At 41.6% G+C, this 15,371-nt stretch overlaps 2 protein-coding genes across 6 annotated transcripts in view; one reads left to right on the forward strand and one right to left on the reverse strand.

Annotated features, from left to right (window-relative positions):
- Positions 1-15,371, reverse strand: part of LOC130926713 (diacylglycerol kinase beta) — a 273,453-nt gene that overhangs the window by 61,001 nt on the left and 197,081 nt on the right. The window lies entirely within an intron of this gene.
- On the forward strand, positions 7,611-12,061 carry LOC130926714 (uncharacterized). Its single transcript, XM_057851811.1, has 2 exons — positions 7,611-10,158; positions 11,252-12,061. Exons 1-2 carry the CDS (start codon positions 8,053-8,055, stop codon positions 11,279-11,281), a joined length of 2,136 nt encoding a protein of 711 aa, XP_057707794.1. The 5' UTR covers positions 7,611-8,052; the 3' UTR covers positions 11,282-12,061.

Below are 15,371 nucleotides of genomic sequence, written 5' to 3' on the forward strand. Positions count from 1 at the left end.
TATCAGTCAATCAATATCTTTATTTTCGATGTACATTGTTGAAAACAGCCAACATTTGCATTTCAGATGTGACTAGAAAAAAAAAAAAATCACTGCTTTCACTCAGAAAACTTCTAGATCTTATAAAAAATACATATTTCTTACCTAAAAATGTAATTACACTTGATAACACACATCACTTGAAAGCTACGTGTTTTTCCCACGTGTTTCAATTGAATTTCCATTTGTGTCAAGCTATTTTTAAGTTCTAGTTAAGTTTTAAGTTAGTCTAAACTGTAAGTACTGATAGGATTTTGAGATTTTGCAGTGTTCAAAATAAATGTATGATACCTGCTGTATTGGAGCACATTAGGTACCAGTGCTACTTGGTGTTTTATTCAGCAATGACTGCTGAGCTAAAACTGACAGTTAGCTTTATTATGTTTTAATTTTACACCCTCATCACTCGACAGCGCTGTTTTTACAGATTAAATAAAGCCTGTATGTAAGACATGTTAGCCACGCATCGACAGTGGTCATAATCAATAGAAACCTAGCCCTCCGAAGGGCTAACGTTAGGTGAGCGAGTGACAGTAACGTTATATTTATTAGCCCTGAGAAGTGTACTGCTTAAAGATGGCGGCTGTTTACTAACGCTGCCCAGACGCGGGCAAGTCTGTCATTTCGCATCTTGTCCTTAATGCATGCGATATCTATGAGACGCATCGAACACTACCTGCTACCACATTAGCATCATGCGGGCGTAGTTTTTAGCAATGTCGGCGTGGTTTGTAGCGGCTGTCGGCTGCAGTAAGTTTTTTTTTTTTTTTTTTTTTTTTTAATTGCTTCTTCCGCTACGCACGTGACGTCTTCGCGTTGTCCCACATTAAAAGTAGTCCGGGCAAAACGTGATGCTTAGAGCTGGCAAAATTAAACGATTCCTTGAGGTGAATAAAATTACTCCGATCACTTTTTAAAGTCGAGTTACTCGAGTTGCTCGAGTATTCGTTTCAGGTCTAATATATATACAGTATATTTCCAGAATGCACTTCAAATCGGCTCTGGAAAATATTGTCAAAAGTTTTACTTCGAGTCAGTGATTTCTATTGACTTACGAGTATTTTTTATGTTTAACGATGAATGAATGTATGGTTAAATATTGTATTAATGGAAATGAAGATAGTACAATATATTGATCCCTCGTTTTTTGCGGTTAATGGGACCCCCCCGCGAAAACTGAAAATCCGCGAGGTATTTTTTATGGTAGGGAGGTTTTTTGTGTGTTCAATGTATTTATTCAGATTTAACAGCATTGGAAAGATTTTTTTCCCCCCCAATGTATAATTAAATTAAAAAAAAAAAAAAAAAAAAAAAAAAAAACATGGTGGAAAACACAGACAAGGCTGACAAAGCACTTTCTGCTCTTGCACTCCTCTTTAAAATAAACTGCTGTATTTTAAGCCATAAGAACTGTTGTGTTTGGTAGAACAATATGTCTATACCCTGCCATAGCAGTTTCATGGCTCGCTAAGCCCCCGAACTATATTTAATTTGTCCATTTTACCCTGGAGACCACCTTTTACAGACACTGCGCAACCGCTTTTCTTTCAACCCAGCCATAAAAAGTAGGTAATTATATTTATTATTTGAAATGTCTAACATTTTAGCTTTGAATCATTAATTGATGTGTAATATTTAGTTGAAAAAAAAAAAAATTATTCACTCGCATGTTTTAAACTTCTAAACAACAAAAATGTGTCTGTAAATAGGTCATGGAAATCTACCTCATAACTATAGCTTAATTGTATTTTTTTGTTACTGTCGCATTTTCCCTGATATTTACATGATAAATAATCGATCCAAACAGAGAGAGAGAAAAAAACAAAAAAACGTCTAAACGGGTAAATATTTGAAAAAGAAAATCTCGACCACTCCTTGATGTCTACGATTTCTGCATAGCGACCCTTGTTATATAACCGTGTTTCACCCATAAAATCCCCCAAAAGTCCATCCGTGCCCATTCACAGCTGTGTCTTGACACTCGTTTATACATGCTACACGGAGTTTTTGGATCGAAATAAGGTAAGTACGTGATAATATCTCATTTAAATCATGCCGCTTTAATTCTGCTCTCTCATCCTCTCACCTCGAGTTAAGATTTAGGGGTTAAATTTTTTTTTTTAAATGCCCTCCTACTCAAAATTTTTCTTCCACCAGGAGAGGGTCTTAGAGAGGAACTTCAACTTCCGTCATATGTATATTTTAATAATTTTATTTTAATATGATTTAAAATGATTTGTACATGTATACAGTACATGCATATAGACCCTACTCACGTGACGTCACAGCCACGCCCCCGCGCCATGATGTCCGCATACTCGCCATAGAAATGCATTAGCGCTTCGTAAATTCTTCCTATTATTGCACGTTTTACTGCTCGTCAACATTAATACTCAAAATGGTGAAGTCGTGTGTGGCGGTCGGTTGCAAAAACAGAGAAGATAGACGGAGAGACTTGAATTTTTACCGTATTCCGAGAGACACGAAGAGGAGGCCGCGATTGACTGCTGCAATTCGACGAGACAACTGGGCTCCAAACGACTACCACAGATTATGTAGTAGTCATTTTATATCTGGTAAGATGCATTTAATATATATTTAGAGGGTTTCGGGCTGACAACCACAATTAAGATCATTGCTAGGCTAATCGCCGACAACATACACGTATGTATGTAGTTAGTGCTATCGCTAAACCATATAAACATTAAAAGCCCTAGCTCCATTGACAAATGACATGAAATACATTAGACTTGACAGTGGATGTTAGCAAGAACAAAAGATTTTCAATTGAAAATTTCGTAACTCACCTTCCGAGCACAAGATTCCTGCCGAATTTTCGTGTACGAGGACGTGTTTCACCTAACCAGCAACGTAGCATTTATAAGCCTCCAAGCTCTTAAAGTTTTTCAAACTTTCGTGAGAATAGGCTGATTTTGTGTGGGTATCAGATGTCAGGCGAAGCCAGCGGGTCGAAAAACATCGATTTAGGCATCAAATACGGATCTGGCGAATGGATAAACTGAAGCTTTTCCACGTAACGCCTTTTATGCAACGGATCCAATGAGTTTACAGCGTCAGATAACACCGGGGCTTCCATGAATTGCTCTATAACTTGCTCGACTAATAGAAAACAATGAGAATAGGTCTGAAAAAGAGGTACAATATGGCGGCCGGAAACAGCGACACGCCCATTTTGTGACGTAGGTGAGTAGGGTCTATATCTTAACGTTTTTAAAGAAAATCCAGTTTTTTTTTTTTTTATTTGGAAAAAAAAGTCACCTGGACTGAAGAGCGTGAAGTTTGAAGCGCGAAGTAGCAAGCGATCACTGTATTCAGATTTAATAGCATTGGAAAAAGATACATATATTTTTCCCCCCATTTTCCCCCCAAAGTATAATTAAAACAAAACAAAACAAAAACCAGAAAAAAAATCACTTATATTTGTATAGTCCTATGTATATTTTAATGAATTGTTTTTTTAGCACTGCAAATGTAATAATTATGATATAAATGGGTTATATATGAAGGAAAACACTGATTTGTACATGTATACATGCATATACCTTAACACAAAATACTGTATTTAAAAAAAAAAAAGATCTGTGATGGACTGGGGGAGTGAAGTTTGAAGAGTGAAGTAGCGAGGGATCACTGTAGTTTTAACTTTTTCTGGGAAGAACTACATCCCCCATGATGCTTATTGGGAAAACGGCAATGACTTCTTGACAATGTGTCTCGAACTCTTGATTTTTTTTCCTGGTAATGATATCAAAATATAGATTGAGTTGCATATGGTCTTACGTTGAAATTGAGGCTGTACTGTAATTAGGGGTGGTTTTACGATGTGATTTGACTGGAAACTGTCTTTCCCATCTGGTAAGTAGGGTTGGGCATCGTTTGAAATTGAATGATTCCGGTTCCGACTCCGGTTCCATGTTTCAGTTCCGTTTCCAAACGATTCTCATTCCGATTCTTTTAAAAGGCAGGGTCAAAAAAAAAAAAAAAAAAAAAAAAAAAAAAATCCTATAGTTTAAAATTTTGTTAGGTTATATTGATGTTATTATTTATTATGATTATTATTATTTATATAGATTAAAAACTTACCATTATTACTATTTATTTTTAATACAATTAGTATGAAATTTATGAATTATATGAACTTCTCACAGGGTTATTTTTAACTTATATATAAATATTAGGGGTGTAACGGTACACAAAAATTTTGGTATGGTACGTACCTCTGTTTTGAGGTCACGGTTCGGTTCATTTTCGGTACAGTAAGAAAACAAAATGCAAAAAATAAATGTGCTCGTTGTTTATTACACATTTTTGTGCTTTCAACAATAGGAACATTAGCCTATACAAAGCTAGAATTCTGCTCAAAAATAGAAAATACAATATTCTGAAATGTAGATATTTTGAAAAACAAAATAAAAATAAATGACATTGGCTAAGACTTTTTCTTTAAAAAAATATCTGATGTGCAAAATTGAACAGTTGCAACACAGATCAGTTTCAAGTTTCTCATATTAACTTTATTATCACAGCCTCGAAAAGTAAGGATTAGGTAAGGGCTGTCAAATGATTAAAAATTTTAATTGAGTTAATCACAGCTTAAAAATTAATTAATCGTAATTAATCGCAATGCAAACCATCTCTAAAATATGCCATATTTTTCTGTAAATTATTTTCGAATGGAAAGATAAGACACAAGACTGATATATATACATTCAACATACTGTACATAAGTACTGTATTTGTTGATTATAACAATAAAACCACAAGATGGCATTAACATTAACATTCTTTCTGTTGAAGACATTTTCTTTTTCTCTGCAAAAACAAACACACAACAGAGCCTTAAAACAGTAACAAAAACAGTATTATTTATAATGTGTGCAAAGTGTGTGTAGTGTACACATAAATGTGGCCCTCTTCCCTACTCATCCTCTAGCCAGTCGCTGAGGCAAACCAATTTATTTACATTTTCTGAGAGTTGTTCCATCTATATTCTTTTTTCATTTGAATTCCCCACCCAGAGGGCCAACCTGCTTTTCTTTTCTTCCATGTTTACATTTAACCGTTACCCACGCTGCTCACTGCACTTCTGAGTGGTGCGACGGCCCTGGCCGTTTAATTGTTATCTTTTTTGAGACTGTCAGTCAGCTGATCGTCACGTCCGCCAGCTGGCTGCCTCCCCTCCCAACGTGACTTACTCTGATTGACGCCGGACGGGCAGACGACGTCGCCGCCGCTGATGGGCCACCCGAGGAACGGTGGCAACTTCAAAAACTAGCCGCTGTCTGTCATGTATCCATTGTGCAGCGCTTTGTTTACATTTGCGGCAATAACGACACTTGCTTTACGGCAGCTAAGCCGATACAAGGTAGTTTGAGCTCATATCCCCGCGTGTGTGTTGTATTTTGCCTGAGTCATGTTAACCAAATAAAGGCAGCATTAACAAAAGTAACTAACCGCTCGTCATTTTACAGTCAACACTCTGAGAGTTCGCATTTGACAGCATACGTGCTGCCTACCTCCTCGCCAGCTGTTTGCTCGCCATTCATTCACCTGTGCATTTGATTGCTATTTTGTTCCTTTCGCTTTTTCAATGAGGTATTTTGTGTTCATTCGTTATTGGATCGTTTTTGTTTACCACTGTAAATAAGAGCACCACAGCAGTAGAGGTAAACTGCCGTTTTCGTTCAACCCATTTTGTTTAGTGTAGAAGCTAGGGTAGTGGCTGTCTTTTTTTTATTTCCTTTCCCTGATCAGGGTTTACTTAGTGGGTGGGGTTAAGTGTTGTTTCATTTTGTTTGTTGTTTTGGCCTGGGCTTACGCTGAAGCCAGCTTCTTCTGCATTTTGTATATTTTGTTCATTGCGAGTTCGACTTGTGTGAATAAATTTGTGTCCACTTGCAACTTGTGTGTGTGTGGCTCGTTTTATGTTACGCCCTTAGCGAGGCGTCTGTGGGACGTAACAGTGGGATTATGGGATGCATGAGCGGGTCATTTTGCGCTTGCGTTAAAAGCGTCAAATATTTTAACGTGATTAATTAAAAAAATTAATTACCGCCCGCTAACACGCTAAATTTGACAGCACTTTACATTACGTAAGAAACTCGTTCGGTATGCCTCCGTTCCGAAATGAGCACCCCGTACCGAAACGGTTCAATACAAACGCATGTACCGTTATACCCCTAATAAATATCAGTCTTTGAACTCGAATGTGATGAGGTTTCTTTCCACAGGAGTGTACTTTCACATAGATGATTATTTTTCAGAAGCTCACGGAGAGAATATTTACTTATATTCTTTTTCCATACATGTACCCAGCTACAACGAAGCATTAGTATAAATTCTTCTATTGATTATGATTTGATGTATACTGTATGAGGCAAAATAATTAGGTTTCCTTATTTGTAAAACCGATTCTGTTTTGTTTACAGACACATGCAATGTTTATGTTGTGACAATATCAGTTCTCTTTATAAGTTCTAATGCCGTCAAGTCTGTCATTTCGCATCTAGTCCTATTTACATGTGATATCGACCATAGCCTGACGTAATAATATGATTTATTCTCATACTATTCCATCCATCATCTCTGCGCAATTCGGGGTGGGGTCACAGGGACAGTAGAAGACAGACATAATGTATTTTTTTACTTACGACGCAGCGTGTCAACTACGAAGCACAGCACTCAGCTAGCTTTGCATTTGGCACTTAGGCTATATATAATTATTCCACATTTTGTAACTGTCAATGATACCGATGACGATGACAATAAACATTTCATTCATTCATTCATTCCATGAAGCCGGTCGTGCATAATTGGTCGTGCAGCCACCTTTGCATTATATAGCTGTGTTGCAAATGTTGCTCCGAGCTGAATGGTCATTTTTGTTGTTTTTGTAAAGTTAAGCCAAACTTTTGAGCGCCGCCGCACCTTGTCATGGTTGCAATCAAGTTACAATGCACAAACACACGCTTCTTGTGGCTTCTTCTCCGTGGTTTTCGGCAGCATTTTTTCCCCGCTCGGCGGTCAAGGCATCGAAACATGGAATCGAAATTTAAAAATTCAAACGGTTCCAGGAAAACCGGCGTGTTAGAACCGGGTCCCATTGATGCTCAATGCCCAACTGTACTGGAAACCGTGAAATAGCCAAACCAGTGACAATGCTTCAGTCATGCTAAGATCACGTCATAAATATTACTGTAGATGGCTCCATGTGACATTAGCCAATTTAATGGGACTGACAGCAGCCACTCTGATTGGCTGTGTTCACGCTGGCTGAAACCCTCAGTCTTAACCTAAATGACAAATGATGGATTAACACCAATTTGATATTTTGTGCTGATAAGCCTCACACACTAAACTTTTTCACAAATTGTAAAAGTAAATTCTCCCCGGGCTTGTGTGGGTTTTCCCCTCTTCCTCCCATGATACAAAAGCGTGCATTGAAGGATGACTAAAAACTCAAAACACTCTGTAGTCATGGAATGTGAGTGTGAATGGTTGTTTGTGTGGTTTTGCAAGTACAGTGGTACCTCTATGTTATGTCCTCTGGTCTTATGTTGACTACTTTTTGGGTTTAATTTCTTTCTAAGATTGTACATTGTTCATCCGTCCACAGGATGTCGCTATTCTAACTCAGAATCTTAAGTTTTTCTTTGGTATTGCTGTTTGCGCTCGGCTTCCCCTAGTGGCGACTTGCTGTAAGCAGCAGGCAGAAAGAACTTTTTATTTCAGTTGGAAAAGAGGCCTTGAGGTGTTAAGACGTTACACACCTCCTCTGCACCATACATCGTTGGGAACCCTTGACAAAACAAAATCTTTTTACCACACACACACACACACACGCACACACGTTGACACAAAGAAATAAATGAGAGGAAGGAGTTCGGGCCTCCAAGTTTCTTTGTCGGTTTAGCTCGCTGCCAAAGTCGAGTAGCCATACGCTCGGCTGAGGGCAGAAGAGTAAAAAGATTTTCAACACATCAAGCACCCAAGATGTCTCAGCAAGAAGTTTCACCACCTATCAGCCAAGTGGTCACCAGGTCGGAGGCCAGTCATTCTCATTCTTCACGCCGGTCCAGAACGAGTCAAGCTGCTGCACAAGCACGAGCAGACGCCGAAGCTGCCTACGCCAGAGCACGGTACGCCAAACGCCAAATCGACATGGAGGTCGAGAAGGCACGCATCGAGGCAACACTACACGCTCTGAAGACGGAAGGTGAAGCAGAAGCAGCGCTCGCCGCAGCTAAAGTTTGGGAGGCGACTTTCGAAGAAGAGGAGCGCGCCAAAGTCGACCTCAGCGAGCAAGGGGTATTTTCCAAGACACCCCCCTCCATCAGGCGTGCACAAGAGTATGTGCATGCTCACTTTGACGACCAGCGTGTCCAAGCAGATGGCACACAAACGCCAAACAATGAGCACCTGGTTAGGCACAATGACTCTCAACAACCAGAAAATAGCCCAAAATCAGCTGGTGCTTTTCCACATGTGCGTCACATCGACATCGCTGACGAAGAGCATCTCCAATCTCATCGTGCGAGAACGGACATCTCACACCAGCCTACTCCTTCAGCAACCCCACAAAGTGAACTGTCCAATTTAGCAGCCTATCTAGCACGGCGTGATCTGCTGACATCGGGGTTCAAGGTTTTCGACAACCGGCCAGAGTCCTACCTGTCCTGGAAGTCCATGTTCTGCAACGCGACGGAAGGCCTCAATCTCAAGCCCAGCGAAGAGCTCGACCTTCTCACCAAGTGGCTCGGCGGGGAGTCTCTTCAACACGCTCAGAGGATCAGGGCGGTCCACGTGAGTAATCCACAGGCAGGTCTCCAACGTCTGTGGCAGCGGCTAGACAAGACTTATGGCTCTCCAGAGGTAATTGAATCCTCACTCTTCCAACGGTTGCAGACTTTTCCAAGAATCTCCAACAAAGACACTCACTTACTGCAGGAGCTTGCTGATCTTCTGTTAGAGCTATCGTATGCCAAAAGTGAAAGTTATTTGCCGGGTCTTAGCTTTCTCGACACACCAAGGGGCATAAACCCGATAGTTGAAAAACTCCCATATGGACTCCAGGAGTCATGGGTTACACAAGGTACCAAATACAAAAGGGAAAACGGTGCAGTCTATCCACCTTTTTCGTATTTTGTGCGGTTCGTAAATGACTACGCTGAAATGAGAACAGACCCTAGCTTTATGTTACAGTGTTCAAACGTAATAAATCCAAGGGTTGATAAGACATCAGTAAGACGAGACAAATACAGAGTTCCACTAGCAGTGAATAAAATAGAGATCAGTCCGGCTAAATTGACAGCACCCGATCCAGACAAACAATGTCCTATCCACCAAAAACCTCATTCACTCGTCAAATGCAGGGGGTTTAGAATGAAAACACTAGACGAAAGAAAGAACATTCTCAAAGAGCACGCCATTTGTTTTAAATGTTGTGCGTCCACAAATCACAGGGCTCGAGACTGTAAAGCTATTATCCAATGCTCAGAATGTGATAGCGATGCTCATGTGTCTGCCATGCATGTCGGTCCACCTCCATGGACACCTCAAGACTTTAATCCCCCAACCCAGAGTCACGGCGGGGAGTCTGAGGGCCCAAATCCTGTGAACACAGCCAGTTGCACAGAAGTATGTGGGCAAGGCGTAAAAGGAAAATCATGCTCAAAGATCTGTTTAGTTAATGTATATCGCCGAACTTCTCCAGAAAAGAAAAAGAGGGTATATGCCATGTTGGATGATCAGAGCAATTCATCCTTAGCCAGATCTGCGTTTTTTGACATGTTTAATGTGCAAGGTACCATATTCCCATACACCATGAGAACATGTGCAGGTTTATCAGAGACACGAGGTCGCAAAGCTGATGGCTTTATTGTAGAAGATGTAGATGGTAAGGTCTCCATGATGCTGCCTACAATAACAGAATGTGATCAGATTCCAGATAATAGAGACGAAATTCCCAGCCCTGAGGTAGCAGCAGCTCACCCTCATTTGCGATCAATCGCTTCACAGATTCCTCCTCTCGACCCATCGGCAGACATTCTTCTGCTCCTGGGAAGGGACATCATTCAGGCTCATAAAGTTCGTGGTCAGGTAAATGGGCCAAACAATGCACCTCATGCCCAGCGTCTCGATTTAGGATGGGTTGTCATAGGTGATGTCTGTCTCTCTGGAGCTCATAAACCCACATTGAACTCATTTAAGACGAACGTTCTAAACAGTGGACGTCCCACGTTCCTCAGTCCTTGCGAAAACACAATCGTTATCAAAGAGAAATACACCAAAAACGATCCACTAAACACACAAGCGGAACTAGGACAACATATTTTCCAACAAACAACAAATGACGACAAAGTTGCACTTTCGGCAGAAGATGCGTTGTTCCTAGACATTATGCACAACAACTTTGCTAAAGATGAGGCGAATAACTGGGTAGCTCCACTTCCATTCCGCTCACCTAGGCGGCGCCTACCTGACAATCGGGAGCAGGCCTACAATCGTTTAATGTCGCTCCGCAAAACGCTGAGAAGAAAACCTGAAATGAGAGCGCATTACGCTGAGTTTATGGAGAAAATATTCAGCAAGGGCCATGCCGAACCAGCGCCCGCACTGGCGCCAGATCAAGAGTGCTGGTATCTCCCTAGTTTTGGCGTTTACCACCCGCAAAAGCCAGAAAAAATTAGGGTAGTCTTTGATTCGAGTGCTCAACTTGACAATGTTTCTCTCAATGACGTGCTCCTCAAGGGACCAGATCTTAACAACACTCTCGTAGGAGTTCTGATGCGGTTTAGGTCCGACCCATACGCCGTTATGGCAGATGTGGAGCATATGTTTCACAACTTTATAGTACGAGAAGACCACCGTAACTACCTTCGTTTCTTGTGGTTCCAAAATCATGACCTTGATGGAAAAGTGCAAGAATTTAGGATGACTGTCCATGTGTTTGGTAATTGTCCTTCCCCATCAGTCGCCATCTTTGGACTGAAAAGAACAGCCATAGAAGGAGAAATGGAATTTGGCAGTGACGCAAAAGAATTCATTGAACGGCACTTCTATGTAGATGATGGGCTAAAGTCATTCTCTTCCATAGAGCAGGCCATTGATGTTCTTAGTAGGGCACAGAAGATGCTGGCTCAGTGTAACATACGCCTGCACAAAATCTCATCCAATTGTCCTCTCGTAACAGGAGCCTTTCCAACCGAAGATCGTGCTGTAGGCATGCAAGGTCTTGACATTGGGCAGACTACCCCACCAATGCAGCGCAGTTTGGGCTTAGGATGGGAGCTGTTGACTGACCAATTCAAGTTCCAAGTAAGAGTAAATGAAAGGCCGTTCACAAAAAGGGGAGTTCTGTCAGTTATCAACAGTGTGTTCGACCCACTTGGTTTTGCTATTCCAGTAATCGTAGGGGGTAGAACCATACTCAGAGACATTTCCACAAATGTTTCAGAGTGGGACACTGAACTGCCAAAAGACAAATTAGAACAGTGGCAAAAGTGGAAAAGTTCCCTCGGACACCTACAACATCTTGAAATTCCCAGAATGTACACTTCAATACCGCTGTCTGCAGCCCAAAGAATAGAGATTGACGTTTTTTGTGATGCTTCCACAAAAGCCGTAGGTGCGGTAGCCTACCTCAAACTCACAAATGAGGACGGACACAGCGAAGTGGGATTCCTCCTCGGCAAAGCACGTTTAGCTCCTAAACCAGACATCACCATACCCCGACTTGAACTCTGTGCAGCAGTCCTGGCCGTGGAAGTAGCAGAGTTGGTTCTAGAGGAGCTGGATGTCACAGTCGATCAGGTGAATCTTTACACAGACTCAAAGGTAGTGCTTGGGTACATCTCAAACACCAAGAGACGCTTTCACGTTTATGTGCACAACAGAGTCGAACGCATCAGGCGCTTTGCACAAACTCACCAGTGGCATTACGTGCCCACACACTTAAATCCGGCAGACCATGCCACACGAGCGTTGCCCGCTGAGCAGCTCTCCAGCTCCAACTGGCTCAGAGGCCCAGCTTTCCTCTCCAGGTTGGACCAAAGTCAAGTTCGAAGTCAAACCTTCGATCTCATAGACCCAGAGACTGACTGTGAGTTGCGTCCTGAGGTAACAACTTGCACTACCACCCTATCAAAAGGCCAGTTTAATAGTGCCAGATTTGAAAGGTTTTCAAGTTGGAAGGTGCTGCAAAAGGCTATTGCCAAACTCCAACATATAGCTCAATCATTCAAGAACAACTCTGAGGTTTCCTGTCGTGGCTGGCACAACTGCAACAAACATTTAACTGAAAAGTCACTGCAACTAGCCAAGACCACGATCATTCGCACCGTTCAAAGAGAGGTCTTCGCAGAAGATATTGGATGCATTGAAAAAGGCACAGCTCTAAAAAACTCAAGTCCACTCAGCAAACTGAATCCATTTGTTGACACGCAAGGGCTCCTTAAAGTTGGAGGCCGACTAAAGAAAGCACAGTTGTCTGCAGAAGAAACCAATCCCATACTCGTCCCTGGAAAGCATCATCTTGCTCAGCTCATAATAAGACACTTTCACGAAAAATTATGTCACCAGGGAAGGCATTTCACGGAGGGAGCAGTCAGAGCAGGGGGCTTTTGGATTGTGGGAGGAAAAAGAGCAGTAAGCAGTGTGATTTTCAAGTGCATCACATGCCGCAAATTAAGGGGCAGGCAACCTGAACAGATAATGGCTGAACTTCCTGAGGACAGGCTGTCCACGGACCCTCCTTTCACAAATGTAGGCCTTGATGTGTTCGGTCCCTGGTCCGTTACAGTGAGAAAAACGCGTGGTGCTAATGCAGATGCTAAAAGATGGGCAGTCATATTCACCTGCATGAGTACACGTGCAATTCATATTGAAGTGATTGAGTCAATGGACACATCGTCGTTCATTAATGCACTGCGTCGTTTCTTTGCCATCCGAGGTGGTGCCAAACTCTTGAGATCTGATTGTGGGACAAATTTTGTGAGTGCCTGCAAAGAGCTCCAAATAGACAAACTAGGCTGTCACAATGACAAAATAGGCACATTCTTGAAAGACAGTGCGTGCAAATGGCAGTTTAATCCTCCACATGCATCCCATATGGCTGGTTCCTGGGAACGCATGATCGGCGTCACCCGAAAAATCCTCAATGCAATGCTCCTTGAACATCCATATGGGAAGCTCACACATGAAGTACTCGTAACATTGTTAGCTGAAGTTACCGCAATTGTAAATGCACGCCCGCTAACGGCTGTTTCTACAGATCCCGAAAACCCAGTCATTCTTACTCCTGCGATGCTACTCACGCAAAAGGTTGGCACACCACCGATTCCACCAGGGCAGTTTCAGACCAGTGACCTATTCAAAGCCCAATGGAAGCGCATGCAGTACTTAGCTAATGTTTTCTGGAGTCGTTGGCAGAAAGAATACATCGCAGGCTTGCAGGTTCGTCGCAAGTGGAAAATAAAAAAGCCGAACCTTCAAATGGGCGACGTTGTTTTAATGAGGGAGTCTCTGGAACATAGGAATAATTGGCCACTCGGACTGATCACAAAATCTTTCCCAAGTGAGGACGGTAATGTCAGAAAAGTTGAGGTTAAGATTTGCCGAAACGGCGAGAATAGGTTTTACATTCGCCCAATTCGTGAAGTTGTGCTTTTGCTGTCTAAGGGTAGCATGTAAAACGAGTTGTTGTTGTGTATCGTTCATTAGTTAAGAGCTGACATCTTGCAGATGTCAGGCGGGGAGTGTTATGTCCTCTGGTCTTATGTTGACTACTTTTTGGGTTTAATTTCTTTCTAAGATTGTACATTGTTCATCCGTCCACAGGATGTCGCTATTCTAACTCAGAATCTTAAGTTTTTCTTTGGTATTGCTGTTTGCGCTCGGCTTCCCCTAGTGGCGACTTGCTGTAAGCAGCAGGCAGAAAGAACTTTTTATTTCAGTTGGAAAAGAGGCCTTGAGGTGTTAAGACGTTACACACCTCCTCTGCACCATACATCGTTGGGAACCCTTGACAAAACAAAATCTTTTTACCACACACACACACACACACGCACACACGTTGACACAAAGAAATAAATGAGAGGAAGGAGTTCGGGCCTCCAAGTTTCTTTGTCGGTTTAGCTCGCTGCCAAAGTCGAGTAGCCATACGCTCGGCTGAGGGCAGAAGACTCTACATACGATCGCTTCGACACACGAACTTTTCGACATCCGACGTAAAATTTGACTCGCCATTTGTTTCTACATCCGACGACATGCTCGAAATACGACGACAATGGCAGCACCGCAGACGAATGCACGGCGGATTTTCTTGTGTGACAAATCAACACTGGTTTCAGAAAAGGTTGGTACAGGTGGTGAAACAAGGAAAAAGTTGACACTTACCTTCTAAATGAAGATGCAAATGACAGAAAAATATGAGCGTAGGGTGGGCATCCGTGAAATGGCTCAAAAATACATCTCCACGGTCCTCCTCCGACCATCGTTCGCCAGTCTTTATAAGTTAAGCTGACAATTCCTTTTGTGGTAACATCTCCAGAGAAATCGCCAACTTCGCCACGTTTTTATCATTTATTTCACAACTTATTCAAAACAAAAACACCTTCTGTCTGACGCAATTGAGGTGTTCTCAAGAAAACATTCAAAGTGAAAGTGAAACTCAAGCTCACCGGTCTGTCTCTGGCACGTGAGCCCCGCGGTGCGTTCAGGGTCAGCAAAAAACGTCCGCCACATTAGAACCCGATTCGTTACATTAATACAGGAATTATTATTATTATTATTATTATTATTATTATTCCGATTTTGATTTATAATTTATTTGTTTTGCTATGTGTAATTGCCATTTGTAATAGTACCAGCAGTATTTTTTAAGGATTTAGTGAAGGTTTTTGGGCTGTGGAACGAATTAATGGAATTATAATGTATTCCTATGGAAAAATCCTGCTCGACATACGACCATTTCGACTTACAAACAAGGTCCTGGAACGGATTAACTTTGTATGTAGAGGTACCACTGTATTGCCACATTTGTTTTGTTGTTGAACTTTTGAGGAAATTAATTTGAAAGTTTCAGAATTTTCGGTTATATTTCACAATAAAATCTATCTCACACATGAAAATACTCATTGAGTCAGTGGAGCGATAATGTTTGCTTTCTTTTCATAGTTCTCACGATTCCAGTTGACTTCACTGTTGGCCTGCACAATATATTGTTTGAACATCGCCAACCCGATGTACGCATACGCAGTAGTCCCACCGCAGGACATGTGATTGTTTTTTTTTTTTTTTTTTTTTTAACACAA

The sequence above is a fragment of the Corythoichthys intestinalis genome, chromosome 12 (genome assembly GCF_030265065.1).
Source record: "Corythoichthys intestinalis isolate RoL2023-P3 chromosome 12, ASM3026506v1, whole genome shotgun sequence".
Taxonomy (NCBI): domain Eukaryota; kingdom Metazoa; phylum Chordata; class Actinopteri; order Syngnathiformes; family Syngnathidae; genus Corythoichthys; species Corythoichthys intestinalis.